This window comes from Daucus carota, chromosome 6 (genome assembly GCF_001625215.2).
Source record: "Daucus carota subsp. sativus chromosome 6, DH1 v3.0, whole genome shotgun sequence".
Classification (NCBI taxonomy): Eukaryota; Viridiplantae; Streptophyta; class Magnoliopsida; order Apiales; family Apiaceae; genus Daucus; species Daucus carota.
This window is the reverse complement of record NC_030386.2, coordinates 4,624,431-4,640,324: the sequence shown is the minus strand read 5'-3', so window position 1 is coordinate 4,640,324 and position 15,894 is coordinate 4,624,431. Positions and strand designations below refer to the sequence as shown.

General features: G+C 36.4%; 1 protein-coding gene across 1 annotated transcript; it reads right to left on the bottom strand.

The window, feature by feature from the left end:
- Positions 1-2,827: 2,827 nt before the first annotated feature.
- Positions 2,828-10,241, bottom strand: LOC108227403 (cell division cycle 5-like protein). The gene is made up of 4 exons (XM_017402525.2): positions 9,827-10,241; positions 7,266-8,984; positions 4,508-4,789; positions 2,828-3,869 (listed from the first exon to the last, which is right to left on the bottom strand). The coding sequence occupies exons 1-4, from the start codon at positions 10,001-10,003 to the stop codon at positions 3,075-3,077; spliced, it is 2,973 nt and encodes a 990-aa protein (XP_017258014.1). The 5' UTR covers positions 10,004-10,241; the 3' UTR covers positions 2,828-3,074.
- Positions 10,242-15,894: the final 5,653 nt, after the last annotated feature.

Sequence of the window (15,894 nt, the reverse complement as noted above, 5' to 3'; positions counted from 1 at the left end):
AAACAAAAGAGGGGGTTACTGTATTAAACAAACAGGGGAAAGAGGGTTTGCTGTAGTTTTTTTTTTGAGAAAAGGGTTTGCTGTAGTTAAAACAGAGTAAATCGAGAGGTTACTATCAAAAAGTTAAACTGCCGAATAAACATTACTCTAGCTCTTGGAATCTGAAAATTTAAAACCCTAAAACAAATTAATTTTGTGCTAGGACATACTATTTCAATGAATCACAAGATCTACACTAATTAAAGATTAGATAGCTTCTTCATTCCCCAAAGCAATTAAGCATATAGTGGTACTTAGAAGAATCATGCCCTTTGGAGAACTAAATTAAAGAGACAAAATATAGAACAAACTGAAAAGAGCTTTGCATTAAAATGAAAGAGTGTTCACAAGAATGAAACTAGCTCTAGAGAATGAGAAGATGCTACTAATCTATACATGGAATTTACTAAATGGAGAAATAACTCTAAATCTAAATCTAGGTTACAAGAAACATAATGGAGAGATGTTTATTGGGTGGTGGTGGTCCCGCTTCTTTCTTGAGATGCTGTGGAATATTCTCCTATAATCCTTTTTCTTCACATCTTTTTCTCCTTTTTGCTTTATATTTTTATTTTTTCAAACATTTGTAATTTTCCTAAAAAAGACAATTAAACAAATAAAGAAGTGAGAACAAGCAATAATTAGATATTTAAAATATGCAAAAGTATGCACTTATCAGACGTCAACATATATACTTAATGTACACTAGTGAAAGTCCTTTTTTACCCACAAATTTACGCATTAGGTAAAAATAATTTACCCAGTTGCCTCACAGTCATAACCCGTTAATGAGATTTTAACCCACTACTCGTATGGATCACCCGTATACAAACCAGCTAATTCTCTCCATATAACAATGAAGTTTGTTCAAATTTGAAAGACAGATAAGTGGCCATCAATACTATGTATAAAGCTTAATTTGTATCATGCTCTTCCGAAGCATATCATTCAAATTGAACATTGGTAAATCTCTACGAGGTAGCAAAATTGAACATTATCAATTATATATTATCATATTACAACAGTATATTTTATTTATAAACATTTAAAATATAAAAAACACTTTTTAAATAAAATCAGCCAATACAACCAATCTCACTCAAACACAATTTCTCACTCAAACACCATTTCTTATAAATTCGACAAATTTTACGCAAGTATTTTAATTTTTAATCGATATTAAGAGCCAATATTATGTTCATGTTTAGTTGATATTAAGAGCAAATACTGAATGATAAGAATCCTCATTTCTCTAAATATTATAACAAGTTACTCATAGAATAAACACATAAAACATTGACTTAATTGCAAAATGTGTGTCTAAAATATTTTATAATTGCACAATGTTGGTTAAATTATTATATTAGCCACATGAATGACTAATTGTTTTATATTGACACAGATGAGTGGCTATGCTTGAGTCCCGTTAGTTCACGACTAACGCCGTTTAATATTTCTATTACTTTAGTTGTTATTACACTTCCCTCCACTTTCATTTCATCTTCCTCCCAACGCCACACACCGCAATCATTCACAGCTATCGAAGATCATTGAAGATGAGTTGGTACAAGAGACTGAAGGAAGATCACAATATTTACCAGCCACTTGAAGCGCCCGCTTATATAGGTACTAAACTCGAACTCTCCAACTGCATGTAGAAAAATGATTGGAAATTATGTATAAATTTTTGGGGGTTTGATTGTTATCGATGTTATTGTTGTATTTCATATCTGTCTGCTCAAGTATGATCGAGTAATTTTCATAACTGATATTGTTGTTTGGTATAATATTTAGGGTTTTTGACAGTGATAGAGGTTGTCTATAGTTTTTAGGGTTTCTTGAGCTTCATATAGTTGATTACGTGCATATTATAAGCTTTAATTTTATGGGTAAAAATATGGTTAATTAAAAATGTACTTATTTGTGGTATTTGACAGACCCTGATAATTTTACTATAAAGTGATGAGGTGAAAAAGGCACAAGCAGAAGGTAGACAAATAGAGGTTGGGAAGACTAAAGTCACTTGCAAGAATTGCAACAAGGAAGGGCATAATTCTAGAACTTGTAAGGTAGGAAAAGCTCCTCCCTCAACAACACCAACTAGGAGAGCAGAAGAACAAGGACAAATGGGTGATCAAGGAAATGACAATGCTTCAACATCTGCTCCAAAGAAACATACCAAAGCAACTGCAAGGAAAAAGGTCATCCCAGGATTCAAGCCACCTAGAAAGACTTAATAGTAGTTTTTATTGTGATTTTTACACTTGTTTGACAATGTGACTAGAATTGCCATCTTTTGTAATGGTTGACAAACTTTATCAAAAGCCATCTCATGTCTGCACCATGTTATGCTAATGACCAGGATGTACTAGTATGGTAGTATGGTAATTTTTGGATTTGGAACTTGTAATGACATCTTTTGGGAGTGTTAATTCAAGAAATGAGATGGTTTATGTTATTTTGTTTGTCTTGTGTTTAGATGTTAATCTATTTTGCATACAAGATGGTTTATGCTATTTTGTTTTGCAATTATATTTGCCCAACATTAAACTCCCGTTAAGTTTTTAACGGAACTCGAGCGGAGCCAATCATCTGGCAAGTTATAAAACAATTAACCATTCATATGGCTAATACAATAATTTAACCAATACCGTGCAATCATAAAATACTTTAGGCACACATTTTGCACGGAATAAAACCAATCACCTATCCAACAGAACAAGAACTAACTAGTACAAAAACAGGATTGGAAATAAATATCGTACGGGATTCCGAAGTACAATAAACATAAACAAAGGAATCTCAACAACAAATATTAGTTTCATTTAGTACAAAACATTCTCACTAATATCATTCAAGTTCATGCATACTGCAGAAAGTGAAATACCAAATAATTCTTACTTCAACTGGTAAGATAATTAATTTAACTTGCATTACAAAACTCAACCTAGGTCCTCAAACCACTCCAGCTTGAACAGAAGCTGTTAGCACAGAATTTCTTCCATCTAATTTAACAATCCAGGATATCCTTAAATTTATTCTTGTTTTACCTCCTCATCTGTCCCAGTTTGACTGACTGAAGTTGTCACAGTTGTCACGGTTTGACTGACGGAAGTTGTGATAGTTGTCACCGTAATGCCGTCTTGAATACTTTCACCATCCTTAGCATCAGCAAAATCTATGGCTTCGGATAAAGCCACGGCCTCATTCCCCTCAAAAGATAATTGGTTTCCCAAAATTTCTTCCTCGCCTTTGGCCAGCTCGGGAGTGTGGTCCTCGGCAGATTTCATTCCGGGGAGCTGCCTTTCACTCTCAGGCTCAGTCAGCTCACCAGCATTCTGTTTTTCCTCCATCTCAGCTACCACAACACCATGCTGTGTTTCCACTACCTCAGCCAACTCAACTGCACGTTGCTTCTCCTCAACCTCAGCCAACTCAAGAGCATGCTGTTTCTCCGCACCCTCAGCCACCTCAAGAGCATGCTGCTTCTCCGCAGCCTCGGCCAACTCAAGAGCATGCTGCTTCTCCGCGGCCTCAGCCAACTCAAGAGCATGCTGCTTTGCTGCATTCTCTTCTCGAGCTTTTGCTCTAAATTCATTCATCATGCCCTGAATTCTTTCTTGCTCTGACAAAAGATTACCATAGCGTTTTTGTAAAGTTTGCTCAAGCTCTTTCTGCTTCTGAACTTCTTCCCAGAGCGTATTAACTCTGTGAGATGCTGCAAGCTGCTCCTGATTACGCAAAGCTTGGAAGCAATTAAGCTCTGTACCAGCATCATCCATTAGCTTGAAAGTTGCCTCAACTTGTGACCAAAGATTTGTAGCTCTATGCTGACAAGTCAGAGTAGCATTTTGTAAGAAACCAAAATTTCACATTTTGAACAATGTGATGTAAAATATATAATTGCTTTTAAAGGCGGGTAGATATACAAATGATTTTTAAGGCGGGTATCCATATAAAAAGGACATGATAACTGGCATGGTCACAGAGAGTAAATTTTATTCAACCATATTATTTGACTTCATATGCAGGCTACTCTAGTTGCTCGTGGAAAACCGTCAAGGCTTCTGAACAAATGACTTAAAGATCTCCCCGTTAAAGTTTATATGTTGTTTTTTCTCAGAGCCAAGGGCAGATCAGATCCTCAATGTTCATCTGTATCAATGTTAGTTTCTTTAAAAGTTGGGGTTAATCATGTCAATTATAAAACTTACTTTAAACAACTAGTGCATATGGTTTGGGGGGGAGGCATATTCATGTAAGGACCATTAATTAGTAGGCTTAGAGCAAAAAAAAAGGAACTCAGAATTCACTGGAGTTTCAAGATCCTGGCAACAAGGCAAAAGATTATATAGTGTATGTCAAAGGGGTTCGAACAATAAAATCTTAACATTAACATAGCATTATGCCCAAACAAGCATTTTAATTGCATTTTTTAAATACTCTGTATTTTAGTTATTTGCAATACCTGATAACCATTTGTTAAAAGTTTAATCTTTTGTTCAAGGCGCTGAGCCTTTTTAGTATCATCGTCCATCCTGCTCCTCACATTTTCAAACTCATCCTGTAACGCAGCAACCTTTTCCATGTTTCCAGCAACACTCGACAGACCATAAGCATTGCGGGTAGGAAAATACATGATATCATTTACGCATGTGTTGTGTGCTTCAACAAACTCATCAAAGGATTCACTCTCATGACCCATCGCCATACAGAGAAATTGGGATTCTTCTTTAATTAAAAGATCAGCCTGCAAGATTAGCGGTAGTTTTAGATTTGATAATATGGTTACTCAGAGTTTGCAGATCAACAGAGATATATAGCAATCACATAGAACATCCAATAACCTGGCACCTGCCATGCACACCAATAATCTCCAAGCTACTAACAGCTGTTTGGCTTATTTTAAACTTGTCACTTAAAATTACTTTTATTACTTGTCAGTAGCAGACATTTTTCTACTTAAGGTGCCATCTTTCTGATTACATTAGTAAAGCATAACTTGGAATGCTAAAAAAATGGTGCATTAACAGAAGGTAGTAGAAGTTATACTCATTCTTATAAAGTCAAATTGCAAAATATGAGTAACTGAAATAAGTACCTATTACTTGCATTCTGAATTCACCTTTACTTTTTACACATTTTAACTTGTAAGGCAGAAACTTACTTAAAAGTGTTTCCTAAAACAGCCCCCAAGAGTCTGTCTGAATTATTAGCTTGCAAGTGCAAGTTAACTCTATGTTGGTAATTTGGCTTGACGAAAAAATATTCCCCTCGCTGAATACAATTCTAGTGTTTTTATTTCATTAATACTGGTTTTGTAAAGAAAACAATATCTGTTGGGATCTCCAGGCAGAGCAAATTCTTTATTTAGTTCTTTATTTTGATTTTAATTCTTGTATGATTTTTGGTAGTTAGTATTTTTATGATGAGATTCTAATTGATTTTTTTTTAAGGAAACATTCTTGGTCCATAAAATAGTTTATAAATGTCATGTTCATACAACATGTAAACTAATAAACTATGAAAAAACATGGAATATTTGGGGGAGAGTGAGTATGATTTTGCAAGTAGTCTAATTAATTATTTAATTAGTTTTAAGTAAATTCTATATTTTGTGTAATAGTAAAATATTTGAAGAGGTGGAAAGGTTGGAACTTGAAAGAGAGTTAGAGTATTCTTTTACAAGGAGTCTAATTAATTAATTAATTAGGTTAATAGAATCTTAATTATCTTAATTATTATGGACAATTGAAAGAGATTGAGAATATCATTTTGCAAGGAATCTAATCAATTCTGAATTAATTTAAATAGAGTCTTTGTTATAAGTGGTGAACACTGGGAAGAGATTGACAGTATTATTTTTGTAAGGAGTCTAAACTCCCTCCGTCTTTGTCTTTATTCTTTTCTTTACGTAGGAGATGGGCATGGCTCTCTTCTTTTCTTTACGTTTATGAGTTGGACACGAACATTAAGAAAAGTGTTAGGACAGTGTATAAAGTAGTATGAAAAGGAAAGAAAAGTGTGTAAGTGGTAGGACCAATCAATATGTTATTGATAGATTTGGAAAAGTGGATGAAAGTAGTGGGTGAGATTAATTTTAATTTAATAAAATATACAACTTTTGAAAAGTTTTGTATTGTAAAGAATTGATGACAACCGGATAAGGAAAGTGAAAAGTATTAGTCGGGACGAAGGAGGTAATAATTAATTCATTTAGGCAAAGTCTTTGTTATTGTGTACAGCGTGTTAACCAACCTACCAACTAACCAATTATACCTCATCTCGGTTATAACAATATAATATAAATAATAATAACCAGCTGGATAAATAGATATGACTAAAAAGGCTTTGTATCTGTAATATGAAGGCCCAACTTTTCTTTCTATGTAGGAATGAAACTATGATCCAGAAAAACGATCTCAGGTTTTAACAATTATATCCAAGCAATTGCAGCAATACTATTTTTTTTGCTAAATCTCTAACAAGGGGTGAATGATGGGAAACACATACACGGAATTGATATATATGGTTTTAAATGACTAATTAGGCTTAAATAAGTGATCCAACGCTGCTAGCTTCAACAATAACAATAATACTAATAATACATAAAGCATTTGACTAGAATTGCAAAACCAGACCACAAAAGAATAATATACTGACTATACTAGAAAACTTTTTAGCAAGTATGATGAAGAACCGTGAGCTTGTATTTGCTACAGTCCAAGCACATATATTGGAAAATATCTGAGGTCAACGCAGGTGCAATTGGAAGACATGATGGTCTCAATTTATGATGTCAGCTAAGATCTAATGTAAAACAAACAACAAATAGGATTAATTAAAATTAGGAATTCTCATTTTCTTCTGGATTAATACTTTATAAAACAATGTTTCAGAATTTGCAATTTACAGTTCAATTAATCTCGTAAAAATTATAAGATACTAAAAACTGATCGCAGCAGAGAAGGTTCCATATACATCCCAATTCACAAGCTCGATGATTGGCTACCATTAAATTTACTTTTTTCTGCTAAGTGATGCATGATTTTTCCAGCTTTGAAGACTCCAGTATGCACATGATACAGATCGGCTAGCATGGTATATATATTAATAAACATCTTTTTCTATGAACAGATAATACCAACAAAGAGAAGGGCAATTAAATACAAATATTTATAATGGTTATAAGTTATCAGGGGTCAATTAAGCAATAAAAAACATACCTCCTTTAACTCGTCCTCTTCATATTGGTCTATTAAGGGGACAAGAGCAGAATTTCCCTTTGTAGTTCGCTTTGTAACTTTTTTCTTCTCCTTCTGAACTTTTTCATCAATTGGATACTTGATGTTATCATGCTCGAGTAAGGACACGAGCTCCTTTCTTACCATCTCATCAGCTTGTTCAATCAAAGTAGGAGGAACAAAGGAGCTCTTACCCTCATCAGCTCTAAGCAAAGAATTTTTGAGAAGTTCCAGTGAAGCAGAGGGAGGTCTAGGGAGCTCTCTCTGCAGTACTTTCGACCTTTTTTTAAGTAAAGCTTGCATCCTAGCTTCCTCCTCAGCTTTTTCTCTAGCAATCCTATCAGACATATCTTCTTCCATCTTTTCTTCTGGCTCTTCATTGTCTTCAGGAATCGGTTGAACCACAATCTGATATTCATTTTTTGGCTGCGGGAGGCTGGTCAAACCAGAACGCAGATTCCGTCTCAAATCAGCTTGTCTTCGCAACTCAAGTTTTGCACTGTCATGCATATCCATCTCATCATTGATGTGCAGCTCATCCCTAATTGGAGTTCCTTTAGGTGTCATACCATATGAAGGACCATCCCTCGTAGGTGTCATCCCGATTCTAGGAGTTAGACCTGCACCTCCAGGACTAGGAGTTACTGAGGGAGTCATCATAACATTTGGTGTTTGAATTTCCATCTTCCTTGGAGTAACACCTGAAAAATCAGAAGGGTGCAGTTCTGGGTTCTCCCCTCCTAGTAACGGTGTCTGAGACAATCTCAATCTGGCCTGGTTTTCTGCTTCCATCATTATTGCATCATGCTTACCTGCAGGAGTTCTTTGTGGGGTTCGTAATGATGTTGCTCCCTGACGTGGTGTATGAGCATAGTCTGCAAGAAGAGCACGTGTGGCACCACTCCCTTCTGTTAGTTCTTCATTTGAAGCAGGAAGCCTAATTTTTGCAATATGCTCCAGTTCATGGTCTGGAATCTGAGGTGTAGGGAGATTCATTTTTGGCCTCTTTCTAACCGCTTCTGGATCATTAAGCTTGTTTGCTTGCAGTATAGCTGCAGGCGCATCCTGCCTCTGTGCAATCTTATTCCTAGCAGCGTCTTGCTTTCTCAAACGGGCTTCCTTATCAGACCTCTTTTCACCTTCAAGTTCCTCAATAGTTGTTGGAAACTTTGGCTGTTCAACCGTTCGACTTTCATCAGTTACATCGTAAAAGCCTGGAGGAGGCTTCTTCTCAAAGGGAATTTCAGCATTATAGTCGATACCCTTCCTTTTCCTCTTTCTGTGCCTATTATCAATTCCTGCTGCCTTTAATTCCCTCCTTTTCTGCAAAGATGCAAGCCGCCTGGCTTCTTCAAGCTGCTTTTCCCTAGCTTTTCTTTTTGCCTTTTTCCCCCTCGTATTGGCAAGCCGAGCTCGTGCTTCTGAAAGCATTTCTTTTTCATCTTCATCCATATCAACAGGATCAGGACGAGCAGGCTTTGATTCTGGGTTAGGGTCAATCTCTCCAGGACGCAACTTTCGGGGATCATCTCCTGGCTCATAGTTCTCATCTTTAGCACATGCTGCATCAAGGAGTTTCTCATAGCGCTCAAGACACTGTGATGGAGTACGACCCACAATCGGAGCGATTGTCCTCCACTGAGTGGGCATTAGCTTTGCCAAGTGGAGTAGCTTCTCATCTTCTTCTCTGGTCCACTCAGTCTGCAGATAATATCAAGTTAAGATTATAGTTCCATGACTAAAATGCAGAGAGTAAACAATACCAATAGAACTTATAGATTGTTCAGTAGACAAAAAAATCAAACTACACCGTACAAAGTCTATAATTGACCAAACTAGTAGTTAACGTAGGTATCATAAAATGTCAGCTCATCACATATATAACAGCAAAAGAGCGTGCAAGAAATATAAGATTAGAATCAAAAAAAAAAAAAAAAATACAGTAACAAGAAATATTCAACTATTTCGCTTGGCATTTATTCCTAATGTATCATTTTAGCCGAACCCAATAGTCTCACCACCAACCGCCTATAGCCGTACAGTACGTTAACATTTAAGTACACTAATGTAGCAGCACAGATGCAATTATAGGAAACTACAATAGCAGGAAAATCTTGGTACCTAACTGAGAAGTGATCCAAGTGAATATAAGCCTATTTATTCTTCAAAACCACAGTAATTCAACAAACTTAAAACAGTAAAGTATTTTTTACCCTCCCTGAAATCTGCAAATCACATAACAGATATCTCCAATGTTGTTCGTTTAATCAACGAAAGCAATTAAAAAATATACAAAAACTAGATGATTTCACACGGTCCATATATAAGGAGAGGGAGAGGGGGGGGGGGGGAGAGAGAGAGGGAGGTAGAGTGGTGAGAGAGAGAGAGAGAGAGAGAGAGAGAGGGAGGTCGAGTGGGGAGAGAGAGAGAGAGGGAGGGAGGTAGAGTGGTGAGAGAGAGAGAGAGGGAGGTAGAGTGGGGAGAGAGAGAGGGAGGGAGGTAGAGTGGAGAGAGAGAGAGAGAGAGAGAGAGAGATGTATTACCTTTTTGATGGAAGGATCGAGCCACTCGTACCAGCGAGCCTTACATTGCTTAGCAGATTTACGAACAAGAAGAGAAGAGATGCGAGCCCATTGATTCTTACCATATTTCATAACAGCCGCTTTCAAGATCTCATCTTCGGTGTTCTTCCACACCCCTCCCTTAATCATTATCCTCATCTTGAATCAAACTCTTTCTCAATCACAATTCTAGGGTTTGATAAATTCAATACAATCTTCTCAATCTCAATCTATATCTCTCTCGCGTAATCACTACTTGGCTGGACTACCGCCCTGCCGTCAAGGCTGAAGAATGAAGATGAAGATGAAGGCAGCAGCCCCTTTTTGTGTCTGTTTTTATAAATCCTCCCTCGCGCCCCCTTTACCCTATCATCAACTCTTTTCGGGTTTCACTGCTATTTTATTATTTTTAATCGCATGATCTACTTCTATACATTTACGGTGCGTTTGATTTCCTTAGTATATTCAAATTTATCCATGGCGATCTCGTAGGTAAAAATTTTATTTGGAAAAATTAAAGATTTATACCTTCTTTTTTTTTTAAACGTAGGAACCCGCAGCCACTATCCTTCATACTATTGACGTAAAATTTTAATTAAGAAATTTTCTTATAAATTCATATCTAATATTTAAAAAATTATTACTTATTTATATGAACACTTGAACTCATATTACAACTATCTATTTCACAATTATAACCAAAAAAACTATTATACACAAATTGCATATTAATACAAATATAGTCAGATTAATCATATTGAGTTTGTATTACATTTTTAAAAGATACAAAAATTAAAAATGTATTTCTTACTTATATATTATTTGTCATTTCAATGTTATCTATCCCGACATTAATAAAAATTCATATCCAATATTTAAAATATTGATACTTATCCTTTGTAACATGTGGAAAATTTGAAAAAATACAAATTACTCCCTCTGTCCCCCTCATTTGTTTACAGTTTTTTCACACTGCTCGACACGCATTTTAATGCGCATATAAAACATAGTTCTATAGCTTATTTTTAAATTTTTTCTTTTTTGTATAAAAATTTAAACATCAAATTTTTATACAGAAGAAAAAAAAGTTTAAAATAATTTACCGAACTACGTTTTACGAGAGCATTAGAATGCGTGCCGAGCCCCCGTCCCCCAATGTAAACAAATGAGGTGGACGGAGGGAGTATCAGTTAAGACACATTTAAAAAGATTTCTACATAGGCACAACTTAAAGTGGGTTATAATCAGCAACAATCCAAAAAATAATACCAAAACACCTCTCCCCCTTCATGTAATGTAACATACGCGCTGTTGCATAAGACCAATCGATAGAAAAATAGTTTGTGGAGGAAAGCGCAGAGATGGAGTCCATACATGAGAGCACGATGAAGTAATCAAAAAATTCTATTCTCTTTGGAACGTCTCGGGGCTGTTGTTTTGATTTTGAAACTTTTATGTTGAAACCCTCTCCCCGACAAATTGAAATTATATATACACACATCAAGAAAAATCTACTTGTGTTTAAAAGCGAGATCGAACTCTGAACATGTTACAATCAGTCTTATGAAAAGCGCAAATCGGCTCTAGGCGGTGAAAGGACCTTCTAGCGCTTAAGCGGTAAAGCGGACGCTTAAGCGGAATCTTAAGCGGGCCAATAAGCGGATTAATAAAATATAATTAAATATTTAATTTTAATATTAATATATTCAAAAATAATGTTATATTGTGGTAAGAATTTAAATTTTTAAAAATATATATATATTAATTTTTTAATATAATTATAGTTATATTATATAAAAAAATATTTTAAAACTGAAAAATTAGCAAGTCAAAATCATTTTGACCGCTTAAGTACCGCTTAACGACCGCTTAATCCGCTTAATAGTCCGCTTAATTTTCAAAAACGCTTAAGAACCCGCTTAATACAAAATCGAGGCGTTTTAGGGCCGATTCCGCTTAGGCGGCCGCTTAAGCGGCCGCTTAATGCGCTTTTTAAAACACTGGTTACAATTAGTTCACGTTAATAACTATGATATACTATTGAATAATTTGTACTGTATGAGTGATTAATTGATACGCTATATTCTGATTTTGGAGTGCATGCAGACATTTAAAAAAATGAAGTGAGTGTGTATATAAAAAACAGTATCAAACAACCTTACTCAATTAGATGGGTAAAACTGAAAAAACATTTCAGTTAGATATTGTGAAAAATAATTTATCAAATAATATTATTCATTCAGATTTTAGATTGAATTAGATCATTCACATATATATTAATCTTTCAGATATAAATATTTCAGATTTTCCAAATGGCCCCTTAATTGAATTGGATAGGAAAACTCTAGCTCCTATTTCTTTTCTGAAATCACTGAGTACTTTGCTGAAGATGTGTCGTCATGTACTATGTTAGTAAACTTCTGATTGATCAACTGGTTATATGTTGTCATGTTAGCAAGTAACTAACGTTCGTTAGAATCTACTTAACGGAAAGATTGGATACAAGTGATTGGAAAGATAAATGACCCGGTTTGAGGAATCTTTTGTTTAAGGACTTATCGAATGAAATTGAAAAAGTTGTGGGACGTTTCAATTTATTTTTCCTAAAATTTATATTGGACAAAGATGGACAAACAATACGAGAAAACAAGCCTATTAAAGTGCTGTTTGGGGTTGCTGATGCTGTCAACAGCAACAACAGTTTATTACGCATAACCAATGTGTTGTTAGAAAATGGAGTTATTAAGTTCATAATTTTATTATGTTCTTGTTGTTAATTCCATAATCTAATGATTGGAAGTTGGTTCTAGATATCGGGACTTAAACTTTCATGTATGGGTTTAAGAATTTTCTTAATGAAATCCATAAGAGAAATGAAGTTGAAGTTAGTAGCTTGGAAAAGCTTGTTTTGAGAATGTGTTTGTCCCACATAGAAAGAAATAAAAGGGGTGTTGGCTTTATATAGTATAACACACATGGGTAGTGCATAACTACTAAGGTGTGTTATGGTGCGTGGTGTTCTCACGAGCCCACGCGCGCGCCGCCGCCGCCGCCCCGCCACGCCTCGGCTCGGCACGGCACGGCACGGCACGGCACGGCACGGGTCGAAGGGCGATTTGGGCGAATGTCTCGGCGTCTCGCGTACGCGAGGCGACCTGGGCGGGGAATTTTATTTCGTATCGATTTAATATAATATTTTAATTAGAATTTATTTATCAGTTGGGCTGGGTTGTGTCTGTTGGGCTCAATTGGATAATTGGGCTAAGTCAGATACAATGAACCTGGACTTGTAACTGATGATATATATTCAGAAATTAAAGTATATATATATAAAACGGATGGTTTAATGTGTGGATTAATATATATCAGCTGTTACATTATAATAAATCAGCTGTTACGATTTATTTTAAATGTGCAGTTTAAATTCATATATTAAATTTGGGGTGGTCAGTTACACTTAGCCTCTAGTATAAATAGAGGACTAAGCTGCTGAGTTTCACACACCACACCCTACATTCTCTTCTCTTCTTCCTCTCTGCTCTCTCTCCCAAACACAGTCAGTAAGTAGTTGGTTTTCCGGCGAGTGAGGAGCTAGTCGTGTTTGAGCTTCGAAGGTGCTGTAATTCAAAGCTCTGAGCTGTTTTATCCTGGAGGAGGTGTTGCAAGCATCCCCAGTGCAGCAGGTGGGGGCAATATTCTCTTCAAGAGCAGTCAGGTCTTCGTATAAGGCCTGACGACTCAGCTGTTCTTCTTGTTGTACATGTTCTTGCCTCAAGCTATGGCTACTGGTACAAATTCTTTCCTTCCACTAGTCTTACAGTCACTGACATGCATGTATTTTACCTTCACGTTTTGTTTCAACTTGCTTGGCCTTGGCTTGTTTAATATGATATATAACTGCCTCTATGTTGCTATAATAATCAGTATTTCCAACATTCTTGAAGAGAATATTTGTTATATAATATTTAGCATAATGTCGAGCGAAACTGAAGTTCCCGTTGTTGGTGGTGGTAGTGGTTCTGGTGCATCTGTTGTGGCCATTGATTGGACCACTTACAGTTTTCCACAAGCCGTTGAATTAACTGGCTTGCCAGAGAAGTTCAATGGTGGTGTAGGCTTTTCTCGCTGGCAGAAAAGAATGAAATTGTGGTTGACTGTAAAGGGTCTGTGGCCTGTTGTGGAGTATGAGAAACCAGTGGTGGATCAAGAGAAAGCTGAAACTGTTAAGGGCTTTGCGAAGTGGGCTGAGAAGGATGGTGTGGCCAGGGCGGCCATTCTGGCTGCACTCACTAACACATTGTTTGATGTGTATTCTTCTGATGCCTACTCTGCAAAACTCTTATGGGAGAAGCTGGACCAGACACATAATACTGACTCTCAGGGTCTTGAGAAGTATTCTGTGGCTAAGTTCCTTGAATTCAAGCTGGTGGACAACAAGTCCATGACTGAGCAAGTGCATGAATTCGAGATGATAGTGCATGCTTTGAAGGAGTCCGGAATGGACCTCCCTGAAAAGTTCAAGGTTATGAGTGTGATTGAAAAGCTTCCGAAGTCTTGGGAGGAGTTCTCTCTCTCCCTGAAAAGACAGAAAGGAGAGATCACCTGGACCAACCTTATACTGGACATCTCGGTTCAAGAACAACACAAGTCCAAACAAGGACATGTGATGCCAACTGAAGCCGGGAGCTCGAAGGTAAATGTAGCCACTGTAGGACAGAAAAGGAAGGGTGTGGCTAAGAAAGTTAGCACTAATAAACCTAAGAGTGACAAGGACAAGGCCAAGAAACCCAAGGCAAACAAACCGTGTTGGTCTTGTGGGCAGGTTGGGCACTGGAGTAAGGACTGCCCTGCAAAGAAGGCGAAGAAGGCTGAGGTGGTAGCACAAGCGAATGCTGTGCTTGCAACTACAAGTGGGCCCGTAGTGAACATGGTTGTTGGTGAGGCTACGGCTTCTGAAACCAACGCAGACCGGTATGTTTCCTACAACCCTGTATTATTTTCTACCTATCTGTCAAATGAATGGTTGATAGATACTGGAGCTAATGTGCATATTTGTGCTGATATTAGTTTATTTGTATCTTATCAACAGAGTCATAGCTTGACAGTGACGATGGGGAATGCTAGTGCTGCTCAAGTACATGGAATAGGAAACGTAGACCTGAAGTTCCCTTCTGGACGTATTCTATCCCTAACTAGAGTGCATTATGTTCCCGACATGCGTAGAAATATAATAAGTGGAAGCTGTTTAGTTTCCAATGGCTTTGAAATTTCCTTCAAATGTAATAAAGTAGTTCTTATTCACACTGGTACATTTTTTGGCAAGGGTTACTTGTCAAATGGTTTGTTTGTAATAAATGCTGAACCCGTTTTGGGTACATTTAATAATGTTATTCTTCCTTCTGTGAATTGTGTTGAATCCTCAAGTCTATGGCATGCTAGACTAGGTCACTTAAACTTTGGTGCTCTTAAGAATATGATGAACTTAGAGTTGATTCCAAAACATACCATAGAAAAGAATTCTAAATGTCAAGTATGTGTGTCAGCTAAACAAATAAGGAAACCTTTTCATAACATTGTTAGGGATTCAGACTTATTAGATTTAGTACACACTGATATTTGTGAATTTGGTGGTGTGTTGACTAAGGACCAGTTTAGATACTTCATTACCTTTATAGATGATAGTAGTAGATATTGTTATGTTTATTTACTTAAACATAAGGATGAAGCACTTAATAAATTCATTATATATAAAACTGAAGTAGAAAAACAAACTAGTAAGGTACTTAAACGTTTGAGATCTGACAGAGGTGGTGAGTATACAAGTAACTCCTTTAATGAATTTTGTGAAAACAATGGTATAGTTCATGAAGTTACTCCACCATACACACCTGAGTCTAATGGGGTCGCTGAGCGAAAGAACAGAACATTTAAAGATATGATTAATAGTATGCTTATTAACTCTGGGTTGCCTAAATACATGTGGGGAGAGGCTCTAAATACGGCTTGCCATATTTTGAATAGAGTTCCTCTGAAACACATGGATAAGACAC